Below are 27,787 nucleotides of genomic sequence, written 5' to 3' on the forward strand. Positions count from 1 at the left end.
TGCGGATGGCTTTCAACAGGGATATGCAATGGGGAATTCGGATGTGAAGCCCACAAGAGAGGACACAGTGGGGTTGTAGATTGAGGAGTCACCAGCAAGAGGTGATAGTTGAAGAAGCACAGAAACGGGTGAGAACATGGGGTTTACTCATGGAGAGAAGGTAGGATGAGAGCCAGGCACAGAGGATTGCACAGAGGTTGGGGCTCCGAATTTAGGATGTGGAAGAAAGAAGAGAGGCTGGTGAACTTGACTAAGGATGGTCAGGGAGAACCCAGGAGACCCTGATGACATGTAAACCAAGGGAGATCTTTCCAAATGGAACACGTTTACAAATGCAGGAGGCAGAAGCTGTTGGGCCCACTGTCTCAGGGAGCCACTGGTGGTGTTTGTTGGGACAGGCCTTTGATGAGTCACCTGAAGACAGATGTCAGATTGCAGAAAATCGAGACTGAAGATAGCAGGAGGATGTGCTAATGGATGGAAAAAGCTAAGAGGGGGAACTGGTGCAGGAAACTACGTGAAAATGTTGCACCTAGAGTCTTTCATCCATTTTTTCCCCAAACAAATATTTTATAGCCACATATCCATAAGTCCATCTCTAGGATCTGACCTTTCCGTGAGCTCTGTCTGGGTAGGGCTTCCTGCAAGTGGGAGAGAGAGAAGAGAGACCCCAGCCTTGCTCTTGCAGACAACTGCCCTCTGGGGGTCTGCAGGGAGCTTGGACACCATACCTCCACTGTGGGCTTGGGGCTTAGGAGGCCGTACCTTCCCCGGCTGTATGAGCCTCCCGTCCGGGAGCCCTGCCTAAGGGTCCAGACCCAGACCTTATACTCTGGCATCTACCAGCTCTGCTCAGAGCCCAAGCCGAGTGGAGGCTTCGCATCCCTCCCCAAGCCCCGAGCTTCGGCTTGGGCTGCAGCGCCGGGCCTTCCCCGGCAGGGGCGCTGGGAACCCGCGGATGGCCGGCTCCCTTCTAGCGTCTGATCCCGCGCCCACCTCAGCCTTCAGCGCTGGAACTTTTCTCCGGGCGAGTGGAAAAGCAAGTTTACGAGGGTGGGGCTCCTGGGAACCGCAGGTGGTCTACCTCCTTGGCAGGCTCAGATTCCCAGGCACCTTCTCTGCTTCCCGCATCCCTCTTGGCCCTCCCCTGGCGCTCGTTTGCCTCTTCTTTGCTCTCCCCTTTCTTTTTGCATCAATATCTCGCCTTCTCTCCACCACTTCATTATCTCCCGGCTGGTCTCCCGCTCCCTTTTCTCTTTCTCTAGCTCCCCCTTTGCCCCCCCCCCACCCCGCCTTAAACCTTCGCTCCACCTTTCTTTTCTTCCCTCTCCTTGCATTTCCTTCCCTCTCCCTCTGCTTTAACCATCTCCCACAAGGGAACTCTTCTGTCTAATCCAGAAGAGGAGGCCTTCACTCTCTCCAGGCTCCCTTCCTCCAACCTACTCCTTTCTTAGCAGTCCCTACTCCAGCTCCACGCGCCTAGGCCTTTTCAACCCCTAGAAATCCCGGGAGCTCCGCGGTGGCAGCGGCGGCAGCTGCACTACTTGCTTGTCCTCCTTGCCGTGGGGGGGGGGGGGGCTGTAAACTACATCTCGAGGCTGTCTTTGGGTTTAGCTTCCTCTCTCCAGCTCACCCAAAGTTTTCCGTTTCCTATGGGCACGAACGGTCCCAGCCCAGGCTGAGTTCCACGCACTCTGGCTCCGCTTCTGCAGCAGGGCACAGTGCGAACTGTTCATCAGGCCTGCGTGGCGCTGGGCCGGGGACCTTCAAGTGGCAGCCTGACACTTTGAACGAACTGAGCCCTTTCAGAGATTAATCTAAGGAGATGAGGGAGCAACCTCAAAATCTCAGGCGAAAGATGGGGGCTAGATCCTCCCGGTGGGAGAGACCCCTCTCGGCTACTCTCTTTCCTCAGCTCCGGGGCCGGCGCCTCCTAGTTCTATCCTCTAGCCCCTCGGGAGGCTCCGGGAACAACCCGGTTACGTCCGCTAGCGCTGGGGGACTATGGGTGCGTGGGGCGCCAGGAGGAGCGGGCTGTGCAGAACCGCCTGCCTGGCCTCGGTCTCAATCTTGCTTTTCAGACGACTCGCAGGTTCCTGGAAATGCAAACACAGCCCGTGCCTGATCCATGCTCGCCCACAGCCCGAGCGCACTCCTCCCTGCCTCACATCCCGTCGTTCACACTAACACGCACACATACGCGTGTGCAAACGCGCACGCACAGAGCTGCGTGCCCCCGCACACCCAGGCGCCCTTGGCTCAGCCAGGTACCCCCACCCTGGGCGCCCGCTGGCCCGCCAGCCTCGGGCGCACCCCTCGCCCCCCCTCACGCACGCGCACGCATGCACTCCCCGAGTCCCCGCACCGGGCGGAGGCACGCGGTGGGTGGGGGGGGGTGCGGAAGGGACAGGCCAGGGACCTGGGAGCGGAGTTCCCCAGTCCATCCCGCGCTCGCCTTCCGCCAACTGCGTTCCTGCGCGAAGGCTCCGGGCTCCCCTTTGGCTCCCCAACCCGAAGAGTTGGCGCTGAAAACACTTAACCCTCCTCCTCCTCCCTCGAGGCCCCCCAACCCTCCCTGCGCGCCATCTCCCACCCCCACAAAAGGCCCGGACGGTAACCCCCTAAACGCGGCCAGAAGCGGCTCCTAACTCTTCGCTGGGAGCAGGCTGGAGGCTGGGTTTTAGAGAGACCCTGGATTGGGGTCCGTCGCCAGCCACTCCTCCTGGATTGGGCTTCATTTTCATATTTTAAAAGAGGATTTTCGTATTCCCTTTGAATACTCCTTCTGAAAAAATTTCTGGAGGAGCTCGGTGGGAAAGATTTTGCGGGAATCTTGTTTTAAGAAAAAAAAAAGCACCGAAGGGGCATTTCTTAATTTTTCTCGGGTTTTGGAATCGCCCCGTGGAGGAGACAGCAAGCCATCAAGAGCCGGGAAGGAAGAGTGGAGAGGACCAGCAAGGCGCACCAGGCCGCGCCACCTCCTTCCCGGCCGCCCCCTCCGCTCTCCCCCGACACACACTCGCTTGCTTGCTTACCGGCGCCTGCACACTCCCCACGCCGACCCGCACCTCGGGCGGGCGCCACACACTCGGCAGCCCGAGCCGCGGCAGCCGCAGCGGGATGGAGGCGGCGCGCACGGAGCGCCCCGCAGGCTGGCCCCGGGCGCCCTTCGCCCGGACCGGGCTCCTGCTCCTGTCGACGTGGGTCCTGGCCGGCGCTGAGATCACTTGGGACGCAACGGGCGGTCCTGGGCGCCTCGCGGCTCTGGCTTCGCGGTCCCCGGCACTACCTCCTCTCTCGCTGCGGGCAGTGGCAAGCCAGTGGCCGGAGGAGCTGGCGAGTGTACGGAGAGGCGCCGCACTGGGGCGCCGGCCGGGACCAGAGCCACTGCCCCAGCCAGGCGGAGGCAGCGGCAGAAAGAAGCAGGGAGAAGCCGGAGGGCTGTTGCCGGCAGGCGCGCAGTGGGGACGGGGCATCTCGGCTCCTGGCAAGCCTGGCGGTACAAGGAGGAGTCGCCGGGCGCAGTCCCCCAGTGCCCTGGAACGCGGAGACACCCAGGCTACTGTCTTAGCCGATGGTTCCAAAGGAAGCCGGTCTCTGGCCAAGGGTCTCCGGGAGGAGGTGAAGGCACCACGGGCTGGGGGGTCGGCGGCCGAAGAGCTCCGGCTACCCAGCACCTCGTTCGCGCTGACCGGGGACTCGGCCCACAACCAAGCCATGGTGCACTGGTCGGGACACAACAGCAGCGTGAGTACCCACCCGGCGGCGGATCTCTCTGCCGAAAGCGAGGGAAAATGGGGGGGGGAGCGGGAACGACGGGCAGATAGTTGCTCTTGGTCTAGGTGGAGGCAGGGGCAGGGGGGCTCCTCGACTTTTAGACAGACTGGTTCATCCCTCTTTCCCCACACCCCCAACAGGTTAGTGGAGTTTGTTGTAAGACAGCCTGTGCTTTTGTTTACCGGAGACCCTAGGATTGGGGCCGCCCGGAGGGGAGAGGAAGAAGAGGTCCTTTACGGGATCAGTGCCCACTTTCTCTGGTACTTGGCTTGGAGAGTCAGTTTTCCTGTCGTGGGTGTGTGTGAATTCTTGGGTGAGGACACATTGATTTGGGGAAAGAACCGCTGGATAGACTGACGGGTTTCTGCGACTGCCCGGGCTTCCCCCCTTTCCCCTCCAATCACGCGAAGGAAAACCAGGAGGCTGAGGCCACTCGGACTCTGGTACTCCTGTCCCCCGGGCTAGGATGCTGCCTCGGGCTCCAGGCGCACTTTCTCCCAGCCTTAGGGGAGGCTGGGCCTTCAGGCAACACTGATTCCCCCTTCAAAACCCAGGCAGCATACAGCTGATTCACTTTGTTAGTTATACAGGAGAAACTAACACAACACTGTAAAGCAATTATATTCCAATAAAGATGTTAAGAATAAAAAAGAATAAAAAACCCTGGCAGCTGCCCCGAAAAGCTATAGGAGGGGCAGAAAAAAAAGTTTAAAGTGTGAAGTGAAATTCAACACCCGTCCTGCACCCCTCGTTCTCACGCATGCACAAGCACACGTAAGTCGCTGAGCAAAATACTTGCCCCGGCCGCTGAGTCCTGCAACGACAAACTCGCCAAGTGGAGTTGGGTCCCGGTGCTTTCTGTGCACCTCTCCACGCCTCTCTCTCCGCTGCCAGGTTAACCTGGAAGCTGCTGTTCGAGAGGTGGCGCCCTGGAGTCCACGCCGGCGGCTCCGGCGCCCGCGGCCAGGCACCGGGCGCAGAGTACCGTCTGCGTAGCCCGCAGCTCGGGCCGGAGGAGCTCCCCACCCTACCCCCCAGCTGGCAGCCAGCGCGTGCAGTCCAGCCCAGGATCCGCGGGGGATGGCCCTCGGGGAAGAGAGGGGACGGCCTCCGACGATTTACTCCACTCCCCTGCCTTCCTCGGCCCCCACTTCAGCCAGTCCTGCAAAAATCCTTTCCTCATCTCTGGCTCTGAGGATCAGATCAGAGCGCGGCACTGGGCAGAGTCTGGAGGATGACAGATGTCTGTACTGGCAGCTTTGGGGAACTCATTTGATGGGAAAGCACAGCCCCCGCTCCCTTTATATTTCTCTTCATGACTGACATTAAAGATTTCCCTGGGAAATTTTGGCCTTATTTTAACGGGGCCTGGGGGGTGTCACGGGGGTGAGTGGTGAATAACAGGAAAGCCAGAAGTCCGCAGAGAGCAGCACATCAGCAATACCGAGCACAGATTTCCTGGTTCTTACTGACACACAGCACCACGCAGGCAGCCCAGCCTGGGTTGGAAGCATTTGGGCAGTGCAGCTTACCAGCAGCGTCGTGGCTGACTCTACCTGCCTCCAGTGAAGGCCCCCCATAGCTTCGCAGTGGACAGCTCTGGACTTGGGCGGTGGGCAGCGTGTGCCTTTGGAGGGATGGGTGATTGAGGACTTACAAGTCCCGGAAGGACTGTGTGTGTGTGTGTGTGTGTGTGTGTGTGGAGAGAGAGAGAGAGAGAGAGAGAGAGAGAGAGAGAGAGGGAGAGAGAGGTAATTCTCTGACCGCAGGGATTGTGATTCTCAACTTCCTTCTAGTTTGATAGTGAGGGATTGTGTGTATGTGTGTTGTTTTGTTCGTGTTCTTACTCCACGAGGAGGATGGACAGGATGTGTGGAAGTAAATGTACCCCTAGGAGAAGGAGGAGGTGATATCTTCACATATCTGTGATTTTAACACTGCCACATTTGGACAATATAAATTCACTCTGTCTAAAGAGTTTTTTTATGTTTCTGCTTTTATTTTAAGGTTCATTTTCGTGTGTTGACAAATTCCCCGAAGATGGGAAGTTAAAGAGTGCTTTCTGCAAGTAGTAATTAAATGTGCATGGCTTTCTCTGCCCATCTTCAAGGCAGTTATACAGCAGAGGAAGTGAGGGGGCAAGTTTAGCCCTATACCCCCCAGGGAAATGGCTCTTCAGTTAAAAGGGGGTGCAGAGGGCCTGAGGAGTTGGCCTTGGGGTCCTTAGTGACAGTGATACGATTTGGGCAGTTCATTAATAGCTCCTCGGGGGTTCATTGGTTGTGCTTATGGCTAGTCTTACTGTCCAAGCAAAGGACAAGGCAGCACAGGTGAGTGCAGGGACCCCATGGTGTCTACTCTCTCTGGTCCAGAGAGTTACTGCCTCTTTAGCTTTTGGGCTGGACCTGCCTCTTTTGATGATGCTTCACAGGCAATTCCAGCGAGAAGGGCTTCTTTGAGTGTACGGCTGTGCTGCTTTGAGGAAGACAAGGAAACAGGTTAACATGGGCCTGCCTTTGAGAGACTTTAAGGAAACAACCCTGGGGGAGGAGCTAGGAAACCAGTTTCTGCAACATTACCCAGTTGGTTTCTTTCTCCCCTCCTCCTTTCCTGAGGATAGCAAAAGAAGACGCTGTTAAAATAAAGCCAGGGGGCTTCCCTGGTGGTGCAGTGGTTGGGAGTCCGCCTGCCGATGCAGGGGACACGGGTTCATGCCCTGGTCTGGGAGGATCCCACATGCCGCGGAGCGACTGGGCCCGTGAGCCATGGCCGCTGAGCCTGCGCGTCCAGAGCCTGTGCTCCGCAACGGGAGAGGCCACAACAGTGAGACGCCCGCGTACCGCAAAAGATAATAAATAAATAAAAGTAAAGCCAGGGTGAAGAGTGATGCAGATGATGTTCCTTCTGGAAGTTCCCTTTATCGTTGGTTTCAAAGTGGTTGGAGATGTCCCCAAGGCAGAGAACATGGGTCCTTGCACCAAGCTCTTTTGACATGAAAAGAGAATTCCATCTTCCCTTCCGACATAAAGGGTGTTAAACATGTCCTTCTCTGGGAAGGCCACCAGTTTAATTGTTAACACATTGTGAGGCTTCCCGCTCTCCCTCCAAGTGCCTCTGGTGGACCTCATTCCTGGCGTGAGGTCCTTTTTGGGGAGAGTTTCCAGTTACCCCGTATAATGGAAAATTGAACTCCACTCTGGCCGTTTGCGTTCAGGCATAAGGAAGTGGACATGCAAGGGAAGCACCTCCACCCCACACTATGTGCCCTGCATGTGCCCAGGGGCTGAGAGTCTCCTTCTAGGCTTGAGTCACATATTCACTTTGGTCCCAGGAGTGGGGTGGGATAGCTTGGAGGGCAATGGGGGAGGCGCCCAGCAGGCTTGAGCCAGGAGGGGATGGAGTCTGGGTCCCCCTCTGACCTTTCTTGCCCTGCCAGGTGTTTCGGGGGAGAGGTGAGTGGGCTTGAGTTTGGAGCCTGTACTCTGCCTTATCCATTGGGCCACCAGGGCTGACTGGAGCCTATATTCTGGAAGAGCGATTTGCCTTTCTCTCTGGTTGTCTCCAGCTGAGATCCTGGTGATTGATGGGCTAGAGAGTGTTTCACAAACACCCAAAGGGAGTCCAGACCCTGTGGTTGACAGGGACACAGAAAAACACATCATTCTGCTCTTCTCCTTCAAAAGAAGAAAGGCGCCTCCTTGCTTGGTCAGTGAGTTGGCAAATGGCTCTGGAGAGTGGAAAGCTGTGAAGACAACAGCCCACTTTCTGGGCCCCCTCGGCATTGTAAGCCTTGATGGGGATCCCCTGTTCTGGTGCTGAGGTGAGAGTGCTGCACCCTCCCATAGATTGATCCCTGATACCTTTCCTGCAGCTCATTCCCAGAGACAGCGATTTGCAGGCTGCTACCCCTGCAGTGTGTCTGGTTGGAAGGACTTGCCAGATAATATTCAATTCACGTGCCCAACTCTGCACCTTGGTGAAGAGAAACAGGGAGATGCTGATAACCCGGCATCCTTACCCTGCTAGCAGGGGGAACGCACAGACTCTCCCAGGCACGATTTCATACCCTTAACTAATTCAGCTGGACGGTGTTCTAAAATATTTACTCTTAATGTGCAAAATAGTGACAGATTTGATCAGATTAATTGTGTTTCACTCACTGGAGCATCTAATTGTGGCTCCCAAACAGATTTTTCAAATAGCTTTTGGCTGGGTTGTCTAACCTCGTCCCCGCTCTCAGTCCCCGTGTCACGATGTCTTAATGCATTTTGCCTTCTCAGAGGCTTAATAAATAAGCCTGCCACAAGCTCCATATCAAAAAAACAAACAACCCGATCCAGAAATGGGGAGAAGACCTAAATAGACATTTCTCCAAAGAAGATATACAGACTGCCAACAAACACATGAAAGAATGCTCAGCATCATTAATCATTAGAGAAATGCAAATCAAAGCTACAATGAGGAATCACCTCACACCAGTCAGAATGGCCATCATCAAAAAATCTACAAACAATAAATGCTAGAGAGGGTGTGGAGAAAAGGGAGCCCTCTTGCACTGTTGGTGGGAATGTAAATTGATACAGCCACTATGGAGAACAGTATGGAGGTTCCTTAAAAAACTAAAAATAAAACAACCATACGACCCAGCAATCCCACTACTGGGTATATACCCAGAGAAAACCATAATTCAAAGAGAGTCATGTACCACAATGTTCATTGCAGCTCTATCTACAGTAGCCAGGACATGGAAGCAACCTAAGTGTCTATCAATAGATGAATGGATAAAGAAGATGTGGCACATATATACAATGGAATATTAGCCATAAAAAGAAACGAAATTGAGTTATTTGTAGTGAGGTGGATGGACCTCGAGTCTGTCATACAGAGTGAAGTAAGTCAAAGAGAAAAACAAATACCGTATGCTACCACATATATATGGAATCTAAAAAAAAAAGGTTCTGAAGAACCTAGGGGCAGGACAGGAATAACAACACAGACGTAGAGAATGGACTTGAGCACACAGGGAGGGGGAAGGGACGAAGCTGGAATGAAGTGAGAGAGTGGCATGGACATATATACACTACCAAATGTAAAATGGATAGCTAGTGGGAAGCAGCCGCATAGCACAGAGAGATCAGCTCGGTGCTTTGTGACCACCTAGAGGGGTGGGATAGGGAGGGTGGGAGGGAGATGCAAGAGAGAGGACATATGGGGACATATGTATATGTATAGCTGATTCACTTTGTTATACAGCAGAAATTAACACACCCTTGTAAAGCAATTATACTCCAATAAAGATGTTAAAAAAAAAAAAAAGCCTGCCACAGAAGCTGTTCTTCAGGGGTTTGCCAAAAAGAATCTGTTTTTAATTAATATCACAAGGGGAGCCACCTCAGCGGAGATGTAGCTGGGAAATGCAGGGGACATAACAGCAGTAACTGCCCCTGGTCACCGTAGGCCGGGGGTGGTGAGTGGAGGGGCCGCACGCCGGCTGTTTGTCTGCTCTGCCTTTTCTCTGATGGCCCGGTTACAGGGAGTGATTTGCTTCTCAGATCCTGCAGTGATTTCCAAGGTAAGCAGAAGTTGCAGACTCCTTAATTGGGAGGCCCAATTTAATGATGGCAGAAATGCAGCGGTTGGAACTCGCTTTGTAGTTGGCAGAGAAGGAACGCGGGAAGTGGCGTCTCAGATTGTGTTGGATTTAAGGGAAGGGAGTTGTGTGGCAGGAAGGCTGAGGAGGGAGCGGGGGCAGAAGGGAGAACTGCTCTTTCCTCGGCTGTGTAAATCCTCCTGTAACTGGGGACACTTTGGAACCGGGTGATCGTCCTCTAGGGAGCAGAGAGGTGTGACGAAGCTGGATGGCTGAAACAGGAGGGTGTGTCTGGAGGGTTTATCCAAGGCCAGGTACACCAAGGCCTGGGGGCTGGACTCGCCTGTTGATTTCCTGCTTCCTTTGGCCTCTTGGCTGGCTTGAGACACTTCCGTATGAGGAGAAAATGTCAAAGGATGAATCTTCAGCAAGTTTGGGGGAAAAGAGGTCTTGTGAAGTTGGAGGTGGAAAGTCTAGCATGCCAGTGCCTGTTGGGCCACTTTGGGTAAGCAGCAGTGGCACTATGGGATGGATGGCCTTCAGCTAACCATGGTCATCCCCCTGTTGTGGTGGGTTACTGAGAGAAGGGTCTGGATGCTGCTCTGACTTTGTTGGCAGAGAGTGGAGATGAGAGAGCTCTGCTTTACACGCAGTAGAGAAACTCAACTGTGTTTGACCAAGTTGGTGAATGAGTGAGACCCAAGTCTCATTGAGCAGAGGCTATGGAGGGATTGAAAACCCTTGTCCCTTGGGATAGCGATGATTCCTTTCTCAGGTTGTTCATAACTTGACAGGTCCTATAATCAGGAGCATTTCACCCAGGACGTCTTCGTTCTCGCTTGAGTACCTGTAGCCTCTTGAATTAAACTCCAGAGTCCTTTAGCCTGCCATTCAAGGCTCTTCACTGCGTATGTCCTGGATCTGCTTCTCCAACTCTGCATCTGACTGTTCCCTGATGGGCCCCTTCACTCTAGTCAAGGCAGCCCCTTCGTTGTCCCAGACCCCTTCTTGACTCAAGCCTTTGCTCTTAAGGTCTCCTCCACTCAGGATACCCCTCTTCCTCTATTCAGATGCACCCGTTACTCATGGCTCAGTTTAAGATTCAAACATGCTTCTCTATAGAACCTTTCTTAGAAGCATTTATTTTTCTTTCTCCTAACTGTTTATAGAATTTACAGCCTGTACCACACATTTGATTATGTTTAGTTTGCATTTGGTTATTTTATGAGTGTTTTGAAGGTGAGGGATGAGGGATAAAATGCTTACACCAGCATCTCACCCCCACACCTGCTGTGAGTTCTGCTTTTCTCGTGGGTGCCTTGTGACCTGTGGCCCGGTGCTTGGCACGTAGCTCAGTACATACTTGCTGAGCTGACCCTGGGAACTGGACAGTGCCCTAGCTGCCCGGGGAGGATGGCTGACACTGTCTCTTCATAGCACTGAGTTTAAACACCTGGCTTATTATTTTATATACAACTTTTAACATAAGATGTAGAGGCATCTCCACCCCACTTAGTAAGAGGATGGAGATAGGGACGAGTCAACAATCCTGGCTCCTTCCTCATGTGCTTCAGAGATCACATGGACTCACGTAAGATATTCAGCCATTTGCCAAGTGTTCACTATGTGTGTGGCAGTGTTTTGGGGACTGTGGGGTTGGTAGGGCTGTGATGGAGGGCGAGACAAAGAAGGATAAGACAGCATTTGCCTCAAGGTCCTTCTAATATGCTTTGGGTATAAGGCTGCTCTTCTGTAAAGTTAAATAACACATGACAACAAGACAGATATCACGGGGTGATGTGTGGTTAATTGTCAAGTGGTCGTTTCAGGCTACGAGCTCAGAGGAGAGGGGATCACTGTGGGAGATGCTACAAGCATCTGAGACCGACAGAACGTCAAGGCTGGAAGTGCACTAGGGAATCGTTTTCATCACATCATTCAGCATAGAGATGAAGGGCATGAGGCTCAGACAGAAACATGGTACCCTGTAGCGTGGACTCTCTCCTGGTCTTTCTCTCTGTAGCCATCCCCTATGCACTCCTGGTTTTCTCCTTTCTCCTTGCTTTTACAGACCATTTTCCTTCTAAGAGGACTCATTTTCATTCCAGTGAGGTAGGGTGCTGCCCATTTTATAGGTAGGATAGAGTGAGGCCTAGTATGAGTATACACAAGGCTAGCCAGAGAGGCTTAGGAATAGGTTCCTCCCTCCTGTTTCCTGACTGTGTCCTATGGCCATCCTGACTACCCACACAGTGGCTGCAGACAGTAAGTACCAGCTGCTTATATGTACAATCTGTGTCTTACTAACTGTTGTTAATGGGGGCCTTTTGTGAGTCACCTTGTTGAGTCAGTGAGTGAACCAAGCCTGGTTGCATCATCAGGAACATTTTCGCTCATTTATTTTGATCAGTGTAGTTTGGTTTTAATTATTTATGGAGGGCTTCCCTGGTGACGCAGTGGTTGAGAGTCCGCCTGCCGATGCAGGGGACGCAGGTTCGTGCCCCTGTCCGGGAAGATCCCACATGCCGCGGAGCGGCTGGGCCCGTGAGCCATGGCCGCTGAGCCTGCGCGTCCGGAGCCTGTGCTCCGCAACGGCAGAGGCCACAACAGTGAGAGGCCCGCGTACCGGTTAAAAAAAAAAAAAAAAATTATTTATGGAAATGCTGTTCTTTATAGTATGCTAATCAACATACTATAGTAAATTTCCAAAAAGTAATGGAGTCTAAGAACTTCAGGATTGCACAGATAGTTTTCTGCTCTTAACTCCTTGCTGCGGAGCAGAAGAAACCATTCCTACTGGGCTGGGGTGAGAGGACCCGGAGCTAGTCTTTTAGGACTGTTGGTGAGCAAATCTGTGCCCATTGCTACACAGGGGCCTGGTACTTGGCCTGTGCTGGAAGAGAACCTAGTTTAGGGGAAACGTTGAACATAGTTATATAGGGTCATCAAGGATCTTGTTAGGTTGTAGGTTATTTACCCTGGGTATGATTATATGACTTGTGTGAATTCATACTTGTGGAGGGTTTTCATCATGAATGCCATCCTCTTCAGGATATATTAGGAACAGAGGTAGACTGGGAACAAAGAACAAAGCCATACAGTAAACAGGAGCAAGGGTTCTGGGGCTGGATGCCTGCGTTTGAATCCTGCCTCTGTCTCTCTCTCTCCTTCTCTCTCTCTCTCTTTTTTAAGTTTAATTTAGTCTTAAAAAAATTGAAATATAGTTGCTGTACAGTATTATATAGGTTACAGGTATACAATATTGTGATTCACAGTTTTTAAAGGTTATCCTCCATTAATAGTTATTATAAAATATTGGCTACCTTCCCTGTGTTGAACAGTATATCCTTGTAGCTTATTTTATACCTAATAGTTTGTACCTCTTACTCTGCTCTCCCTGTACTGCCCCTCCCCACTTCCCTCTCCCCACTGGGAGCCACTAGTTTGTTCTCTATATCTGTGAGTCTGCTTCTCTTTTGTTATATTTACTAATTTGTTATATATTTTTAGATTCCACATATAAGTGATGTCATACACCATTTGTCTTTCTCTGACTTACTTCACCTAGCATAATACCCTCTAAGTCCATCCATGTTGCCTGCAAATGGCAAAATTTCATTCTTCTTTATGGCTGAGTAGTATTTCATTGTGTATGTATATATGTATATATACCACACTTTCTTTATCCACTCATCTGTTGATGGACACTTAGGTTGCTTCCATGTCTTAGCAATTATAAATAATGCTGCTGTGAACATTGGGGTGCATGTATCTTTTCGAATTAGTGTTTTTGGCTTTTTTTGGATATATACCCAGGAGTGAGATTTCTGGGTCATATGATAGTTCTATTTTTAGTTTTTTGAGGAAGCTCCATATTGTTTTCCACGGTGGCTGCACCAATTTACATTCCCAACAACAGTGTAGTATTTGTTGTCTTTTTCATGACAGCCACTCTGACAGGTGTGAGATGATACCTCATTGTGTTTTTGATTTGCATTTCCCTAATGATTAGTGATGTTGAGCATCTTCTCATGTGCCCATTGGCCATCTGCCTGTCTTCTTTGGAGAAATGTCTATTCAGTTATCCCGCCCATTTTTTTTTTTTTCTGCCCATTTTTAAATTGGGTTGTCTGCCTCTGTCTCTTAATAGCTGTGTGACATTGGGCAAGTTGTCACCCTCTCTTGTCTAGTTTTTCATCTCCAAAAGGGAGTGATAATAATAGTACCTCTCACACTGGGCTATTTTAATGTTTAGATAAGATATTGTACATAGCAAAGTGTTTAAAAGAAATGCCTGACCTGTAGTTAGTCCTCCAGATATTTTAGTTAGTTTAGTTGTTATTCTTATATTAGAAGGGGTTTTCTCTTCATTTGCAGATGGAAACACGGAAGCAGAGGAAGGAGGTACTTGCCCCAAGTTTCCCAATGAGCTGATCGCAAAGCCCTTGGCTACAACCCAGTTCTCAGTGAGATGCTCATTTCAGCCACCTCCCATAGTGCATGTCCTGACTCAGACGAGTCTTTGTGTGTCTGCCTTCTGTGTCATGCTAAGGGAAACAGTGAAAGAGGGAAGTGTGAGTGGCTGGGGACCTGGCTGCTTGAAACTCATACTCAGAATTTGTAATAGAAATGGTTAGAAGCAGGTGCTTAGAGTCAGGTTAACGATTGTACTAACAGACAGCTAATAAGTGGAACGTTTTTTCAGGGCTTTTATTGAGTGGAGTTTTGAGAAAGGCCTCCAGAAAGATGAAGAGTAGCTTCTCTTGGCTTGGGCACCCATGACTACACCTCACAGCTAATCATGGAAGACTTCTTGAAGGAAGTGAGTGAAATGTGTGGCTTTCATAGAAAATAGGAGAACACAGGGCTGCTGGGACTGGTGCACCAGAAAGGCCTGGAGTGCCAAAGACTCATTTCATCCAAGTCATGGGGTGGACCTTGGTGTTCAAGGTTTGTTTCTCCTTTCCATCTCCTACCTCTGCTTTGTGCCTGGCATGAAATGGGGATATCCGTGGCTGGAGCTCTCTGCATAATATCTGCAGCCTCTTTCCCAGAATTATCATATTGGCCAAACCCATGAATATTTTGTAATAATCCACGACCATCGAGGTACAGGTTTGTACCTGCCTGTACCCTTTTTGCCTGCACCCTGTGCACTTCGAGTGGAACCTGAGATCCCTACACAGACACTAGAGGGAGTGTTGCCCTGGGAAAGAAGTGAAAATAAATAGGATGAAATAATGAAACAAATACTGCATGAGGAATTGTTCCAAGGGAGTGGAGAAGAGCGGTGGTAGCCTGCAGGTTCATTGTGTGAGGGCTGGTCTGGTGACCCATAGATGAACAATTGATTAGCAACCGTGCAGTTGAGTCCTGGGGGACTGATCACTCAGCCCCTTCCCGCAGAAAAAAGGAAATGGATGTTTTGTACAAATACAGCCGTTCTGCTGTCCATTCAACCCATAAATGACTCAACTAAGACTCCAGACGTAAATGCAGCCAGAAGTGATGCTCAGGCTTGGGTCTTCCATCTCTTCTGCACTTTCTGCCTTTGGGCTCCCTCACTTTCTTGGGCATCGTGGTCAGTTAATATGAGCTTATTGAGTTGAATGACATAAGTACTTTCTTAAATACTTAAAACTGCCTGGGTAAAGAATGCGTGTCTTGGGAATGGGGAAGAATCTGGCTGCTTCTTGCTGCCTCCAGGCCTAGGGTCTGCATCCCTGGGACATCACAATGGCCTCTCACCCGTTCCCAGGTCCCGTGTACCTGACTCAGTCATCTCTAAGCCTTTTTGGCATCTATGTGAGGTAAGCAGTTTCTCTTCCAGATGGGTAGAATCAGGTTAAAGAGTACACTGCTGCGTAAGAAATGAACTTTTTCCTTTTAAAATCTGTTCTCAGTGGGAGACAGAGAACAATTACGGAGTTGAACATTTTTTTCAGTTGCTCAAGCTGCCATATCTGAATGTGATTACACGTACTGGGGGAACTCGTTACGGTAAGTTTTGAGGCCATGGTACTCGAGATACAGAGAAGCTTGTTTACCAGGGTGGAGGCAGGTAGAGGAAAGAATCTTTAGAGGCAAAAGAGTTGCTCATATAACTGTGTTGCTTTCAGTGTTATCTGTGCTTGAAAGCAAACTTTTCACTGGAAGATTTCTCAAAACTCAGACATTTTTCTTCTGTTATGGGAAGGCCCCCAAGCAACAGTGATTTCAAACAAGTCTCTGAGCCTTAGTTTCATTGGCTGTAAAATGACAATAATACTGGGATGCTGTGAATCTTACAGATAATACTCTGAAGGGGTTAGCATAGTAGGCTGTTACACTGGTTAGAAAATGTTAGTTCTCATTATTGTCTAGGCATGAAATGGGGTAGGTTGAGTGTCTGTCCTTTTGTAGTGGATATGTTGGTACCCTGCCCACATGCCCTCTGCACTTGCCATCTGTCTGCAATCTGGCCTGACTTCTAACCACCAGCACCAGGGACTGTGTGCCCACTGGGGCTTTCTTCGATTACACAGGTGCAGGCTGGAAGCATTAGGGAATTGATTTCCATCAAGGAGTAGGGAGCAACCACTTGACAATGACTGTTGGAAGCTGGTGGATAAATACCCCAGCTCCCTTGCCCTTTGCGGGGGGGGGGGGGGGGGGGGGAGGTAACTCTGAAGCTTGTTTTCTACACCATCTCCCAGAGCCACCAGTGGGATTAAGCCCCAGTTGCCTAAGGTGGTAACTTGCTTGCTTTATTGGCTACCTTCCCATCCCTATCTCCTTTCTCTACCCCACAGTCAGTATCACCTGGGATCACCTACCAACTAAACTACACTTGACCCTTCAACAATGTGGGGTTAGGGACATGGCCCTCCACACAGTCAAAAATCTGTGTATGACTTTACAGTTGGCCCTCCAGTATGTGAAGTTCCATGTCCGGGGATTCAACCAACCAACTTAAAGACAGGCAGAGAGAAAGAATAACTTCTTACTCTTCCTTTGTGTTCTATTCAGGCCTTCAGTGGGTTGAATGAGGCCCACCCACATTGGGAGGGCAATCTGCTTTACTTAGTCTACCAATTCATATGTTAAACTCATCCAGAAACACCTTCACAGACACACTTAGTATAATGTTTGACCAAATTTCTGGACACTCCGTGGCACAGTCTAGTTAACACATAAAATTATCCATCACACCAAATCAGGAATTTCCCTCATCTCTAAAAATTCTGCATCAGGCCCTACCATGGTACATACTGGGTATAGAGAGGGAAATGGAGTCACTGACCCCAGTTGTGAGAGGGTCTTCCTTTTGGGTTGGCACCTTCCAGAAGGAAGGAGCTCAGGTTATATTGAGTGGCACGAATATGGCATTGGGGCTTTGAGGAGGGGACACACACCCAAATTAGTTTTCACTGTCATTTCTCAGAGCTAAAGAGCTCCTCCCCATCCCAGGGCATGTGCTTGGTCTTCACAATACATCGTCTCCCTCAAATTTGGACCTCTACCTGCTGACGGACAGTCTCTCACCTAAGAATAAGGTGTGATTCTTTTTTTCTTAGACTTTGTCCAGGTTTTGGCAGGAAGCAGCTGAGCTTACAGTTGGTACCTTCCCTTCTGAGACATCCTTAGTGAGGGGCATCACGAGAGGTTGGAAAGAATATTGGCCTGGGAGTTGGGATGTCTAGATGGCCTCCTGGTTTACATTCACTCTCTTCAGCAAGTCACATGTTTCTTAGGTGTAAGAGAAAGAAGACTCTTCCAGGTATAGTAGCTTATTATGTCTGTGAGTAAAAAAAATTTTAATGGGCTCATTAGTAAGGAAAGGGTCTAGAACTATGATTAAAAAATACTGGAGAATGCTTTTTTCAAGCACGTATAAATTTGGTCTTATCCAATGCAGATGTACTTACTTTCATTCATTCATTCATTCAGCAATTTGTTTGCTTAGTGTGATGCTAATTAAGTTATTTGGATTTTCTGGGGTTCAGTTTCCTTACCTATAAAATGAAAGCGTCACTTATGCAACTCTTGATTCAGGCCCATCTCACCACAAGCTAGATAAGGTATTACGTCAGTCATTTCTTTACGTGTGAAATGGGGACAATTCTATTTGCTCCCCTTATGTCACAGTTAAATAATGAGCTACTGCACCTGTCAGCCTTTTGAAAAGAGTGCTTTTCAAAGCGCTGTGAACGGAGCCGTATGAGCAGGGGGCGATATGAACTCACGGTATTAGTTCACATTACTTCTCCTTTATTCCTTGAGTAGCTGGAGGTCCTTCCATGGCAGATTTGAGACCACGTGTTTCTTTTGCCTTCTCCCAGCACAAATGAAACACTATCATTAGCACACGAACCGTGGTGTTAAAAAGCTCGAGATTCTTATTCCAGGCGTGGTGTACAATTTATTTCAAGTCACAACTGATATAATAAAAGTCTCGGATGGGAGTGTAATTTGATGTTTAAAAAAAACAACAACGTTTGTTTCAGGACTTGACCTGTATTGATTGCTCTGCCTTAGTCCTTTCAGACAATATGAAGCGTTTGGGGAGCATCTACTATATGCCTAGTGATGCAGGATGTGCAAAAGAGTGCACCATGGCTTCGTTCCTATTGGTGAGGCCTGTGATGCCGACGGGATACCCAAAAAGCTTATAGTCTTGTGTGTGGAAATCACATTATTAGACTAATATTGCAAAGAACAATGTGAGATCACGTAAAATACGTGCTGAATTTGAGCATTCTTAGGAAATACATTGAATGTAATCAAGACCACAGTAAATGGAAACTAATAACATGTTTACAATATTATGGTTGTTTTATTATCTACAAAAAAATCCAGTAGCATGATTAGAAATAGATGGAATCCTCACGACTAAATCCGTGTCACTTGATGAGAAGTGTTCTGAGCTTTGAGGTCAAATCGATTATTTGATGCTCTGACCGTTGCTCAGAATTCTGCCCTGTTAGTTTGGACTATTTTTCTTGGTCTGCTTTTGTTTTTCCTTGAGTTCCTAATTATTTTGTCTTCCTCACAGGAAGACAGACTTCTGTTTTTTTCATCATAGCACTAAGATAGTCCAGCTTCTTGATTGTATTTTTAGTGGATATTCTAATTTGTACTGATTTCCTTCTAGGCCTGCTTCCCTATTGTCATCTTGATATTTCTATTTATTTTACCCCTGGATTAGTGCCTCTGTTTCTGGGATTCCATTCCGCTCTTTTGGGCTGAGTTTCATTTTTCTGTGGTAGATCCTCAAGTATTCTTTTTCAGAGAGTGCAGGGTGATGTCCTGGCTTATTCCTGTGTCCTGACATAAATATTGCTAGGTTCCTTTTAACTCTCAAAAGATCCTGCCTTAGATGGTACATTATACGGTCACCCAGTGCTTGAGTGATACTTTTTATTTTCATTGTTGACATGTCTAAAATTTATTTTGGTCTCACATAGGTTTGGTGGTTCATGTGGACATAGAAATCTAAGGTCAAAAAAATTACCCTTGGGTCTTGGAAGTTCTTAGAGGACTTGCTGGTTTTGCATCACATGCTGTTTTTGGATGATTGTGTGTCTTCCCCCTCAGGGGACTGATGAGGGTGGGGAAAGGATATGCCTAGCATGGGACACCGTGGCTTTGTTCCCGTTGGTGAGGCCTAACCCTCTAAGGGAACCTCATTCATTAAAACCAGATTTATTCAAAATCAGCAGTACAGTGTGGGAGATTAAATAAATGCCCTCTGGAGCAATTTGCCATAGACCTTTACCTGAATACCTTTAATATATAACTCAACCAGGTGAGGTAGTCTTGGCTACCTTTTATTTAAAAAATTTAAAATAGCTTTAAAAAATGTCATCGGATATTCAACAGGTATTTGTGGGGTGCCGTCTATGTGCCAGGTGCTGCTGGGCTCAGAGTACACAATGGTGAGCTCTGAAGGAGAGGTTCGTGATACTCTCAAAGGTTACACCAGCGACATTAACTTGGAGAGGGCAGAGAGGCAGAGGCAGAGGAGCAAGGTCAATTAGGTGAAGAGGAATGGGCAGAGCGTTCAGGGCACACAGCTTCTGTGGCATGAGGGAGCAAGGTTTCGGAAAGGGACAGAAAGAAGGACAGAGTGGCTGGAGCAGAGGGTTTGTGGCTAGGGGCTGGTGAGAGATGAAGCTAGACAGGCAGGCATGGGTTAGACCAAGCAGGGCCATATGGGCCCCTGGGATGGAGTTTATTCTTTGTCCTATGAGCAAAGGGGTAAGCCTTGGGAAAGTTTAAAGTCGGAGAGTCATATAATTAAATTTGACCAGCCTGTGGTTTGGAGGGAGAAAAGGTTGGGTTCTAGGAGACCAGAGTGTTGCCATGGCTAAAGAGGATGGTGGCTTGGGTGGTGGCAGTGTAGGTGGTGAGGAGGAGCCCACTGAAGAGCTGTTCAGCGGGCGTGCTTGGTTGTGTTGTTGCCTTCTCTGTATAGTCCTCCACTCCCCTCTCTAACTCCCTTAGATTGGGCTTTTGTAGTGCCCTTTCTCTCTGGGTGGGGCATTCGTCCCCATCTCCTACCTTGGGTTTGGCCTTGTGACTTGTTTTGCCCAATAGCAGGAGTGCCACTTCTAAGCTTAGTTATCAGAAGGCATTGTGTACCTACATGCTGGCTTGCAGCTCTGTAGTAGCCACGAGAAAAACATGCCCAGGGTAGCCCACTGGTCCTGGGTAGAGAACTAGAGACAAGTTGTATGTAGCCACTCCCAGCCCAGCCCAGCCTAGATCAGCCCAGCCCAGCCCAGCCATGGACAGTGGAACTGCCAACCGAGCCCAGCTGTGAGCAACCAACCCACAGCTGCCCTGTATACTTATGAGAACAAATGATTGTTGTGGTGACAGTAAATGATTGAGATTCGAGTGGTTTGTTCTGCAGCACTTTTGCAGCAAAAGCTGATACAGCAGATAAAAGCAACAGAATTTGATAGACTGGATGTAGCAGATTTGTGGGACCATGACTACAGTGTAAAGGGAGGCTCGCTTATATTTCAAGATCATTAACCTCATACATGCTCAGGGCTATACTTAAGTCTGTCTTTGGTGGTTTCCTGCCACTCACCTCTCTTTACAATTCATGGCTTCTTTTCCTGGAGCCGAATGAAGTAGGTCAGATTCATGGTCCAAAAGAATTAATCTTCCACTCTTTTTCCTTCTCCCTTCTCATTCTCTTTCCAACAGCCTGATCAGATTCCAGCAGAGTGTTCGAGCTGAGTGGTCCTCAGATCCTTCCACGAGGGCCTTCAAGCCCTAACACTCAGTGTATTCTTGGTAGAGCTGAAGTCAATTTCTGCTCTAGCGGGGAAGATGGGATTTCACTTAAAGGGGGGAGAAATGTGGGGTAAGGGATTTTCTTGGTCTTGACTGAGTATTTAAAATACATTAGTGCTGATAAAATATTTAGCTTTTAAACAACAAATTTAATATAGGGAATTGTGTTTTTATTTATTAATGGCAGTTTCAGGGAGGCTGGTAGGAGTTGTGCGAAAGTGCACTGTTGTGATTTTGCAAAGTATAGTAATTACTGTAATGTTTTGTTGAATTATTAATACCTCCTATGCCTGCAGGAACATACTATTCTGCAGTCAAATAGATTTCAAGATTGCCTTTTCCCTCTTCTGGTTTTGTTTTGTGTTTTCTTTTGTGCATACTTATGAATTTTTAAAGAAATGGAGTTAGGAGGCAGAGTTGATAATATTGTGTGAAACACCATTGTCACACCCTGTAACTGAACACAGGCAGGCAGTAGAGAAGCACTGTGGTTCCTTGACAGTCCCCTGCCTCCGCCAAGCCCCTTTGTAGTCCAGACTGAGGAATGCTGAAAGAATTGTCTGGGAAAAAAGGACTCATCAGTGGGCCTTTTTCATGAGCTGAGATCAGGAGAGTAAATAGTAGGGAGGTCATGCGTGTGCACACGTGAGTATTATGTGCACACACCTCTAAGCAGAGCTGATTTGACCTGTTGATGGAGTTGGCAGGTTTTCAGGTGTGTGTGTTGAAACAGTACTAGCATCCTTTATTAGATATTTCAACAGCTGTTACTTAGTGTCTGTTATGGCCTCAAAAGAGATTATTGGGGATGATGATGATGATAGCTTAGTGGTCGTATGAACGGGCTCATGCTGCAAGAGGACTCTGAATCCAAGAGCAAGGTACACATGGGAGCATCCCTTTTGGTTGTGACTAAACTGAAACTGGAAGGCCAGCCTCCACATCACCATCTATCAGCTTTATGAAAGGGTCCAAATCAGTCAGCATCTGAGCTTCACGTTTTCTCATCTGTATATTAGTTGCAAGGATCAAAATGAAACCATATATTTGAAAGGGCATCACAAACTATACATTTCCAGACATGTGTAAGGGAATGCTGTTGTTACCAAATCATAGGAAAAGTTGCTCATTCTTGTGCTGTGATTTTGAGGGGCAGCAGAAAGGATTCTGTGCTCATTTTTTTTTTTGCGGGGGGGGTGGAGCAGAAACTTCACAATTCAAGAGTCATTCCTTCGGGTTAAACATTGTTCTCTCCAAGATCCTCTTAAAATATAAATAATTCAGAGACAGTATTTTTAGAGCTGGAAAGAACACATAATGATCTAACCACATCCTTCTCCAGATTTGAAAAATATGGCCAAGAGAGACTGTGGAATGCTTAAATTCACCAAGATAGTGGAAGGGCCCACACCAACGTCCATCTCTCTGACTTCTAGTCCAGTGCTCTTTGGTAACACCTTGATGTTCTTTAGTTTTCCATTAAGTTCTTAATGCAGTCTAGAGCTTTTTCTCCCAGTAGGGAGCCTTGGGCAGAATGAATAAATTAGATGACTTGTGGAGAGACAGAAGCTGGGGTGCTTTAGGTGGCAGAGTAGTGCTTGGGTAGATGGACCAGACTTCTTAGCTCCACCACTGAGCAGCTCTTCCTTGGGCAAGTTACTTTTCTGAAACCCAGCTTTCTCTTTTATAAAGCCAGGATTATAATCCTTATTTTGCACAGCTGTTGTGAGGATTTGGGGAATTTGAAATGCTTGACATGGTGTGTGCTTGGAAATGGGGAATAATTATCAGGTGATAAGAGGTCCTGAAGATTAGCTTGGTCTACCTCCTAGTAGGTCTACTTCCTGAGAGCTGTTTTCTCCACTGCAAAGATGTGAGTTTTAAGGGGAGGAGGAAGCTGCCATTTCCCTTCCCCAGGGTTAGGGGTGGAGGGACTCATGAAACGCTCCAGCAGAGAAGAGCCCTGCACAGTGGGAAAGGATCCCATAATGGCCAGAGGTGTAAGCGAAGACTTACCAATAGCCTTCCCTTTCTCTTTAATCTCAGATCCAGCCCTATTTAAATTTCCCCTGAAGGGGGTGGAGATGGTGAGAAGGTAGGGATGAGCATCTTTAAAGAATAGCAGGTGACTCTGAAACAAACGAAAGCACTTGTGTCCTTCTGCTGCATGGCTCTGTATCATGGGGCTCCACTTCTTGTTTTAAATTACTAAGGTGGTTTCCTGAAAACAGGTTTCAGTTTTCCTAGAGAGAGTTTATCCTGCTTCCAGCAAGTCTATCCTGAATTCCTTGTGAGCTGGGTAAGATCCATTGTTCCTTGTGAATTTTAGCAATTAAAGCAGGGCCACCCATGGGTTAAGACTTGGGTAGAGGATGAAATTTCCAGGGTCAGTAGGAGATCTAAAACACCCTGGAGGCTGTGTCAGCTCTCAGCCATGGAGACTGGGCCAGTGTTTGCTAAAGCGAAATAAGAAAAGAGAGGGATGCAGGGAAGAGCATCCTGGCTCTTATCCTCCCCTCTGCCCAGTGTCCTCCACTTTTCTCACTCTTCCTGGTCTGGGAAAACGTTCTGATAGCAGTCCTTTACTTCTTCAGTTCCTTTTCCTGAGGCCCTTGCATTTTATTTGATTTTTTCCAGCTTTATGGAGGTATAATCGACAAAGATGGTACATATTTAAGGTACACAGTGTGATATTTTGATATATGTATACATAGTGAAGTGATTACTACAATCATGCTAATTAACTTCACATAGTTACTGTTTTTATGTGGTGAGAACATTTAAGATCTATTCTACTAGCAAATTTCACGTATACACTGTAGTATTATTAACTATCCTCACCATGCTGTACATTAGATCTCCAGAATTTACTCTTCCTACATAACCGAAACTTTGTACCCTTTGGCCAATATCTCCCCATTTCTCCCACCTCCTAGCCCCCAGCAACCACCATTCTACCCTCTGCTTCTATGAGTTTGACTTTTTAAGTCAATTCACATATAAGTGAGATTTCACATATAAGTGAGAGCACATGGTCTTTCTTTCTCTGCCTGCCTTATTTTACTTGTCCTGCAGGCTGCAAATGACAGGATTTATTTTTTTTAAGGCTGAATAATTATTTTGTTATATATAAATGCCACATTTTCTTTATCCATTCACCCATTGATAGACATTAAGATTGGTTCTGTATTTTAGCTATTGCAAATCATGCTGCACTGAACATGGGAGTGCAGATATCTGAGATCCTGGTTTTCTTTCTTTACGATGTATACCCAGAAGTGGGATTGCTGGGTCATGCGGTAGTTCTATTTTTACGTTTGTGAGGAGCTTCCATACTATTTTCCGTAATGGTAGTACCATTTTACATTCCCAGCAGTAGGTTGCAAGCCTTCTCTTTTCTTCACATCCTTGCCAACAACCCGTTATTTCTTGTCTTTATATGTCTAATAGGCATTCTAACAGGTGATACCTCATTGTGGGTCTGATTTGCATTTCCCTGATGATGAGCCATGTTGAACATTTTTTCATGTATCCGTTTGGCCATGTGTATGTCTTCTTTTGAGAAATGCATTTTAAATTTGACCTCCTAATGGTGAATGAAAATCTTCCACCTCTATTGGCAATGATTTGGAAAAGGCGTTTTAGGGATGGGGACCCTGGAAATCATAGCCTGTACTATTCGTCTAACTTTTCCACCTTCAGGGCCGGCATTCAGGGGAGGGAGGCTGGTGCCATTCCTGGCTGGAGATGCTTGTTTTCTTTCTCACCCATACCTGAGCCTCAAAAAACTCCTGTGAGGTGAGAGCAAAGGGCTCTTACTGAAGCATAGTTTCTATCTCTGTGTTGGTCAAATGCGTCTCATAGTGGATTTTCTTTGGTTAAGGAGATGGGGAATTGGGGAGAGCTCTATTCTGTTTTTTCACCTTAAATTTTATCTACTTATTTATTTAAAAATATCTATAACAGAGCATTTGCCCTTTAAAACATTTTTAAGTGGCTTTGGTTACATTCCGTGCTGTTGTGCGACCATCACCACTGTTCCCAAAGATTTTTCATTGTCCAAGCAGGAATTCTGTAACCATTAAACAACGCCCTTCCCATTGCCCTGTTCCTCAGACAGCTGAATTCTCTTCTTCAGTATCTGAGCAGGTGTTGAGACTTGCAGTTTGTTGCTCTCTTCTGTTTTTTCCAACCCCATGCCTAACCGTTTTCTCACCTCTGCTCTCACTGCAGGGGCCCCTGGGGCTGGGAGGAGGAGACGGGCTGGTGAATATTCAGGGCTGAGAGATGGGCTCAGGCAGCTGCTGGCCACCCTCCCTTCTTGCTCTGGGTCTGTTCCCTTCCCACCAGTAGTGCCTCTCGCCCGCGCCCTCCTCTCTACCGTGAGCTCTGTGCAGGAGCGGGCCTCTCCATCGTTAGAGCAACCAGTGGGGTTCTGCTGTAATTAAAGGAAGCCATCGGGAGGAAGCAAAGCAGAGCAAGGGAAAAGGCAACCACCAACAAAACATCTCATTTCCCGCACAAACTCCCTAACAACTGCATCTATCGGCTTTCATGGGAACCTGCTTCCTTTAAACACAGCAAAGGGAAACCCCACAGGATGGTGTGGGAAAGCAGGTTATTAAGTTACCCTCAGACTGCTAGAGTGGAGATTTACTCCTTTTTTTCCCCCTCCATACCCTGCAGAGCAAAACTGATCAAATATTAGAGTCGAAAGAGACCTCAAAGGCCATTTAGTTCAACTTCTCCCCCAAGACTGGGGTTCCCTCCATCACTGGCCCCTCTGACACATTGTTACCTGGTTCCCACCCTCCCCAGCTCCCTAAATTTGAAGACTCTTTACTAGCAGAGAACTGGCCACCGAAGCCTGTTGTCATTTATGGCACTGACTCCAGAAATGTCTAATTAATTCATTTATCCAATTAGCCCCTTGCTCTCTGAAATACTTTTTCTTGGTCGCTGAGCAACTGGGATAGACTTGCAACACATGCATGCTGCTGGTGAATGAACCACCAGTTTTTTCCTTCACCTGGCGCCCCCCGCTGCTCTTGTGTCCTTTTATTTTTCTGATGCACAGTAATGAAGAACATCTCCACCAGCCTCCAGCGTTCTCCTTAACGCATTTCTGAAGGTATTTTTTATACCAGACATTTGTCATGGACAAGGAGAGTGACAGAATATACAGGTACACAGAGGTGCGTTTGCAAAATAATGGAATTAGCCCCGCTCAGGCAAGACCTGGGGAGAACTTAGCTGGTGCCGGGGGCCTGGCCAAGGTTAGGCTCAGAGGTGTTCGGGAAGTGCGGGGGGTGGGGGGCGACTCTCTTCCGGTGACGTGGCAGTAACAGGGGCAGTGGTTCTATTTGGCTTTATGGTCTGCCCTTCCTGGGGAATTGTCATTGGTCCCCAGCCTGCAGTGCATGGTGAGCACTAACCAGGAGGGAGGATTTTAAGGGAGAGAGAGAGACAACATCCACCCAGGAGGGCAGCAAAGTGCCTTGAGGAATCATCCTTGAAATATAACACTCTCCTGTTACAGGATGTGGAAATGCCACACGCTGCTTCAATGAGTTAGAATGTTAGAACTGGACTTTGAGCCCAGGCTTCCATCCTTCTCTGTCTTTATAGATGAGAAAATTGGAGCTCTCAGAGGATAAATCATTTGCTCAGTGTCTCACAGCCAGCGTTTAGGGCTCCAGAGTCCCAGGCCTTCTCACTGGATCACACTGCTTCTCTTTGATCTTATAAAGGGAGCTTTGTCCATAAAATTAGTTGCTTGAGTCACCAAAACTCAATTTTAAAAATTGACTTTTATTTTGCAACAGTTGAAGTTGGCAGTGAAGATTTGCAGAGTCCAAGGATCTTGGCTTCTTCTTTTTTATTGGCTGTGCTGCATGGCATGTGGGGTCTTAGTTTCCTGACCAGGGATCGAACCCGCGCCCCCTGCATTGGAAGTGCAGAGTCTTAACCGCTGGACCGCCAGGGAAGTCCCCCCAAGGATCTTGGCTTCTGTTCCATCATTCACCTTGGCATATGTCTATTGCAGAGGCTGGGGCATGTGCTCCAACCCAGTATACGGTATGAATAAGGAATGATCCCTGCCCTCAAAGAGCCCCCCCACTGTAGTGGAGGAGATGGACCCTGAAGGGGGGAGGGACTCCTTCTTGGAAGGAAGCATTCAGAGAGGAGAATCTGGGCCATTGGACCAGAACCAGATCTTATGGTTGAAGGGGCTGTGAGGGTAGGAAGGGTGTGGGGGACATTCTTGGGCAAGAGAACAGCATGGCCAAGCTCAGGAGGCATGAGAAATTATGTTCGGGGACTGGAGAGTGGCCTGGGAATGGGGCCTTCAGGCCGTTTGAATTTCTCTGAGACAAGGTAGCCGTCTCGGTGCTGCCCATAGTGACATCTGGAAAACATTGCCTCCTGCTCTCCAGAATAATAAGAAAGCACAGTTATATCCTCTATATGCATGTGTGGATATAGAAAAACATATGTCAAGTTTCCTGGATGGAAGTGACTTCCCTTTGAAGTTGGTTCATAAATAATGATGAAGGCCGTAAAAGTACACGCACACTGCACGCGTATTTAGTTACTGCTGTGGACCAAGCTTGCCAGCTGCCTAGACAAATAAAAACGGACCCTGCAGTGTCTAAAGCACTGGCTCCCAGAGCCTCCTGTGCGACCAAGGGAAACCTTTTATTGAGAAGGACCTGATCCTTGGCGCTCAAAATTGTGTCGGTCGCTCAATCTGCAGTTTCGAGGGACGGACAGAGAAGGAACTGGCCTTGACAGTGAGCACCCTGACCAGGCCTTCCCAGTGCAACAGGTGCTTCTGTACTTCCAAGCATTGCTCATCTGGGTAAAGCTCTCATTTCTCCAACTGTGCGGACAAGGCCGGGCTGACTTTTGCAGAACCTAGAGATGGCAGACAGCACTGTGGGATGCTCCTTAGTGTAAAATCTCTGAGAAGTTTCTTAACAAGGTGGTTTGAGTTCCTCGAGGAATTAAGCTGGGGGTGGCTGCTTAAGTAACAATGCTGGGCCCACAACCACAGTGGTCTGTCTTTGGAGCAGTCAGACACACATGGCAATCTAAGGCTCTGGTAAGGAAGAGTCCGTGGCTTTTTAT

At 48.2% G+C, this 27,787-nt stretch overlaps 1 protein-coding gene across 1 annotated transcript in view; it reads left to right on the plus strand.

Annotated features, from left to right (window-relative positions):
• Positions 1-3,120: 3,120 nt before the first annotated feature.
• Positions 3,121-27,787, plus strand: part of SORCS3 (sortilin related VPS10 domain containing receptor 3) — a gene marked incomplete at both ends in the record, with an annotated part of 579,237 nt that continues 554,570 nt past the window's right edge. Inside the window, one exon of the mRNA XM_082673649.1 lies at positions 3,121-3,747. Within this exon, the coding sequence (XP_082529775.1) occupies positions 3,121-3,747 (627 nt within the window). The remainder of the gene's footprint in view (positions 3,748-27,787) is intronic.

The sequence above is a fragment of the Grampus griseus genome (assembly GCF_964374135.1).
Source record: "Grampus griseus genome assembly, chromosome: 16".
Lineage (NCBI taxonomy): Eukaryota > Metazoa > Chordata > Mammalia > Artiodactyla > Delphinidae > Grampus > Grampus griseus.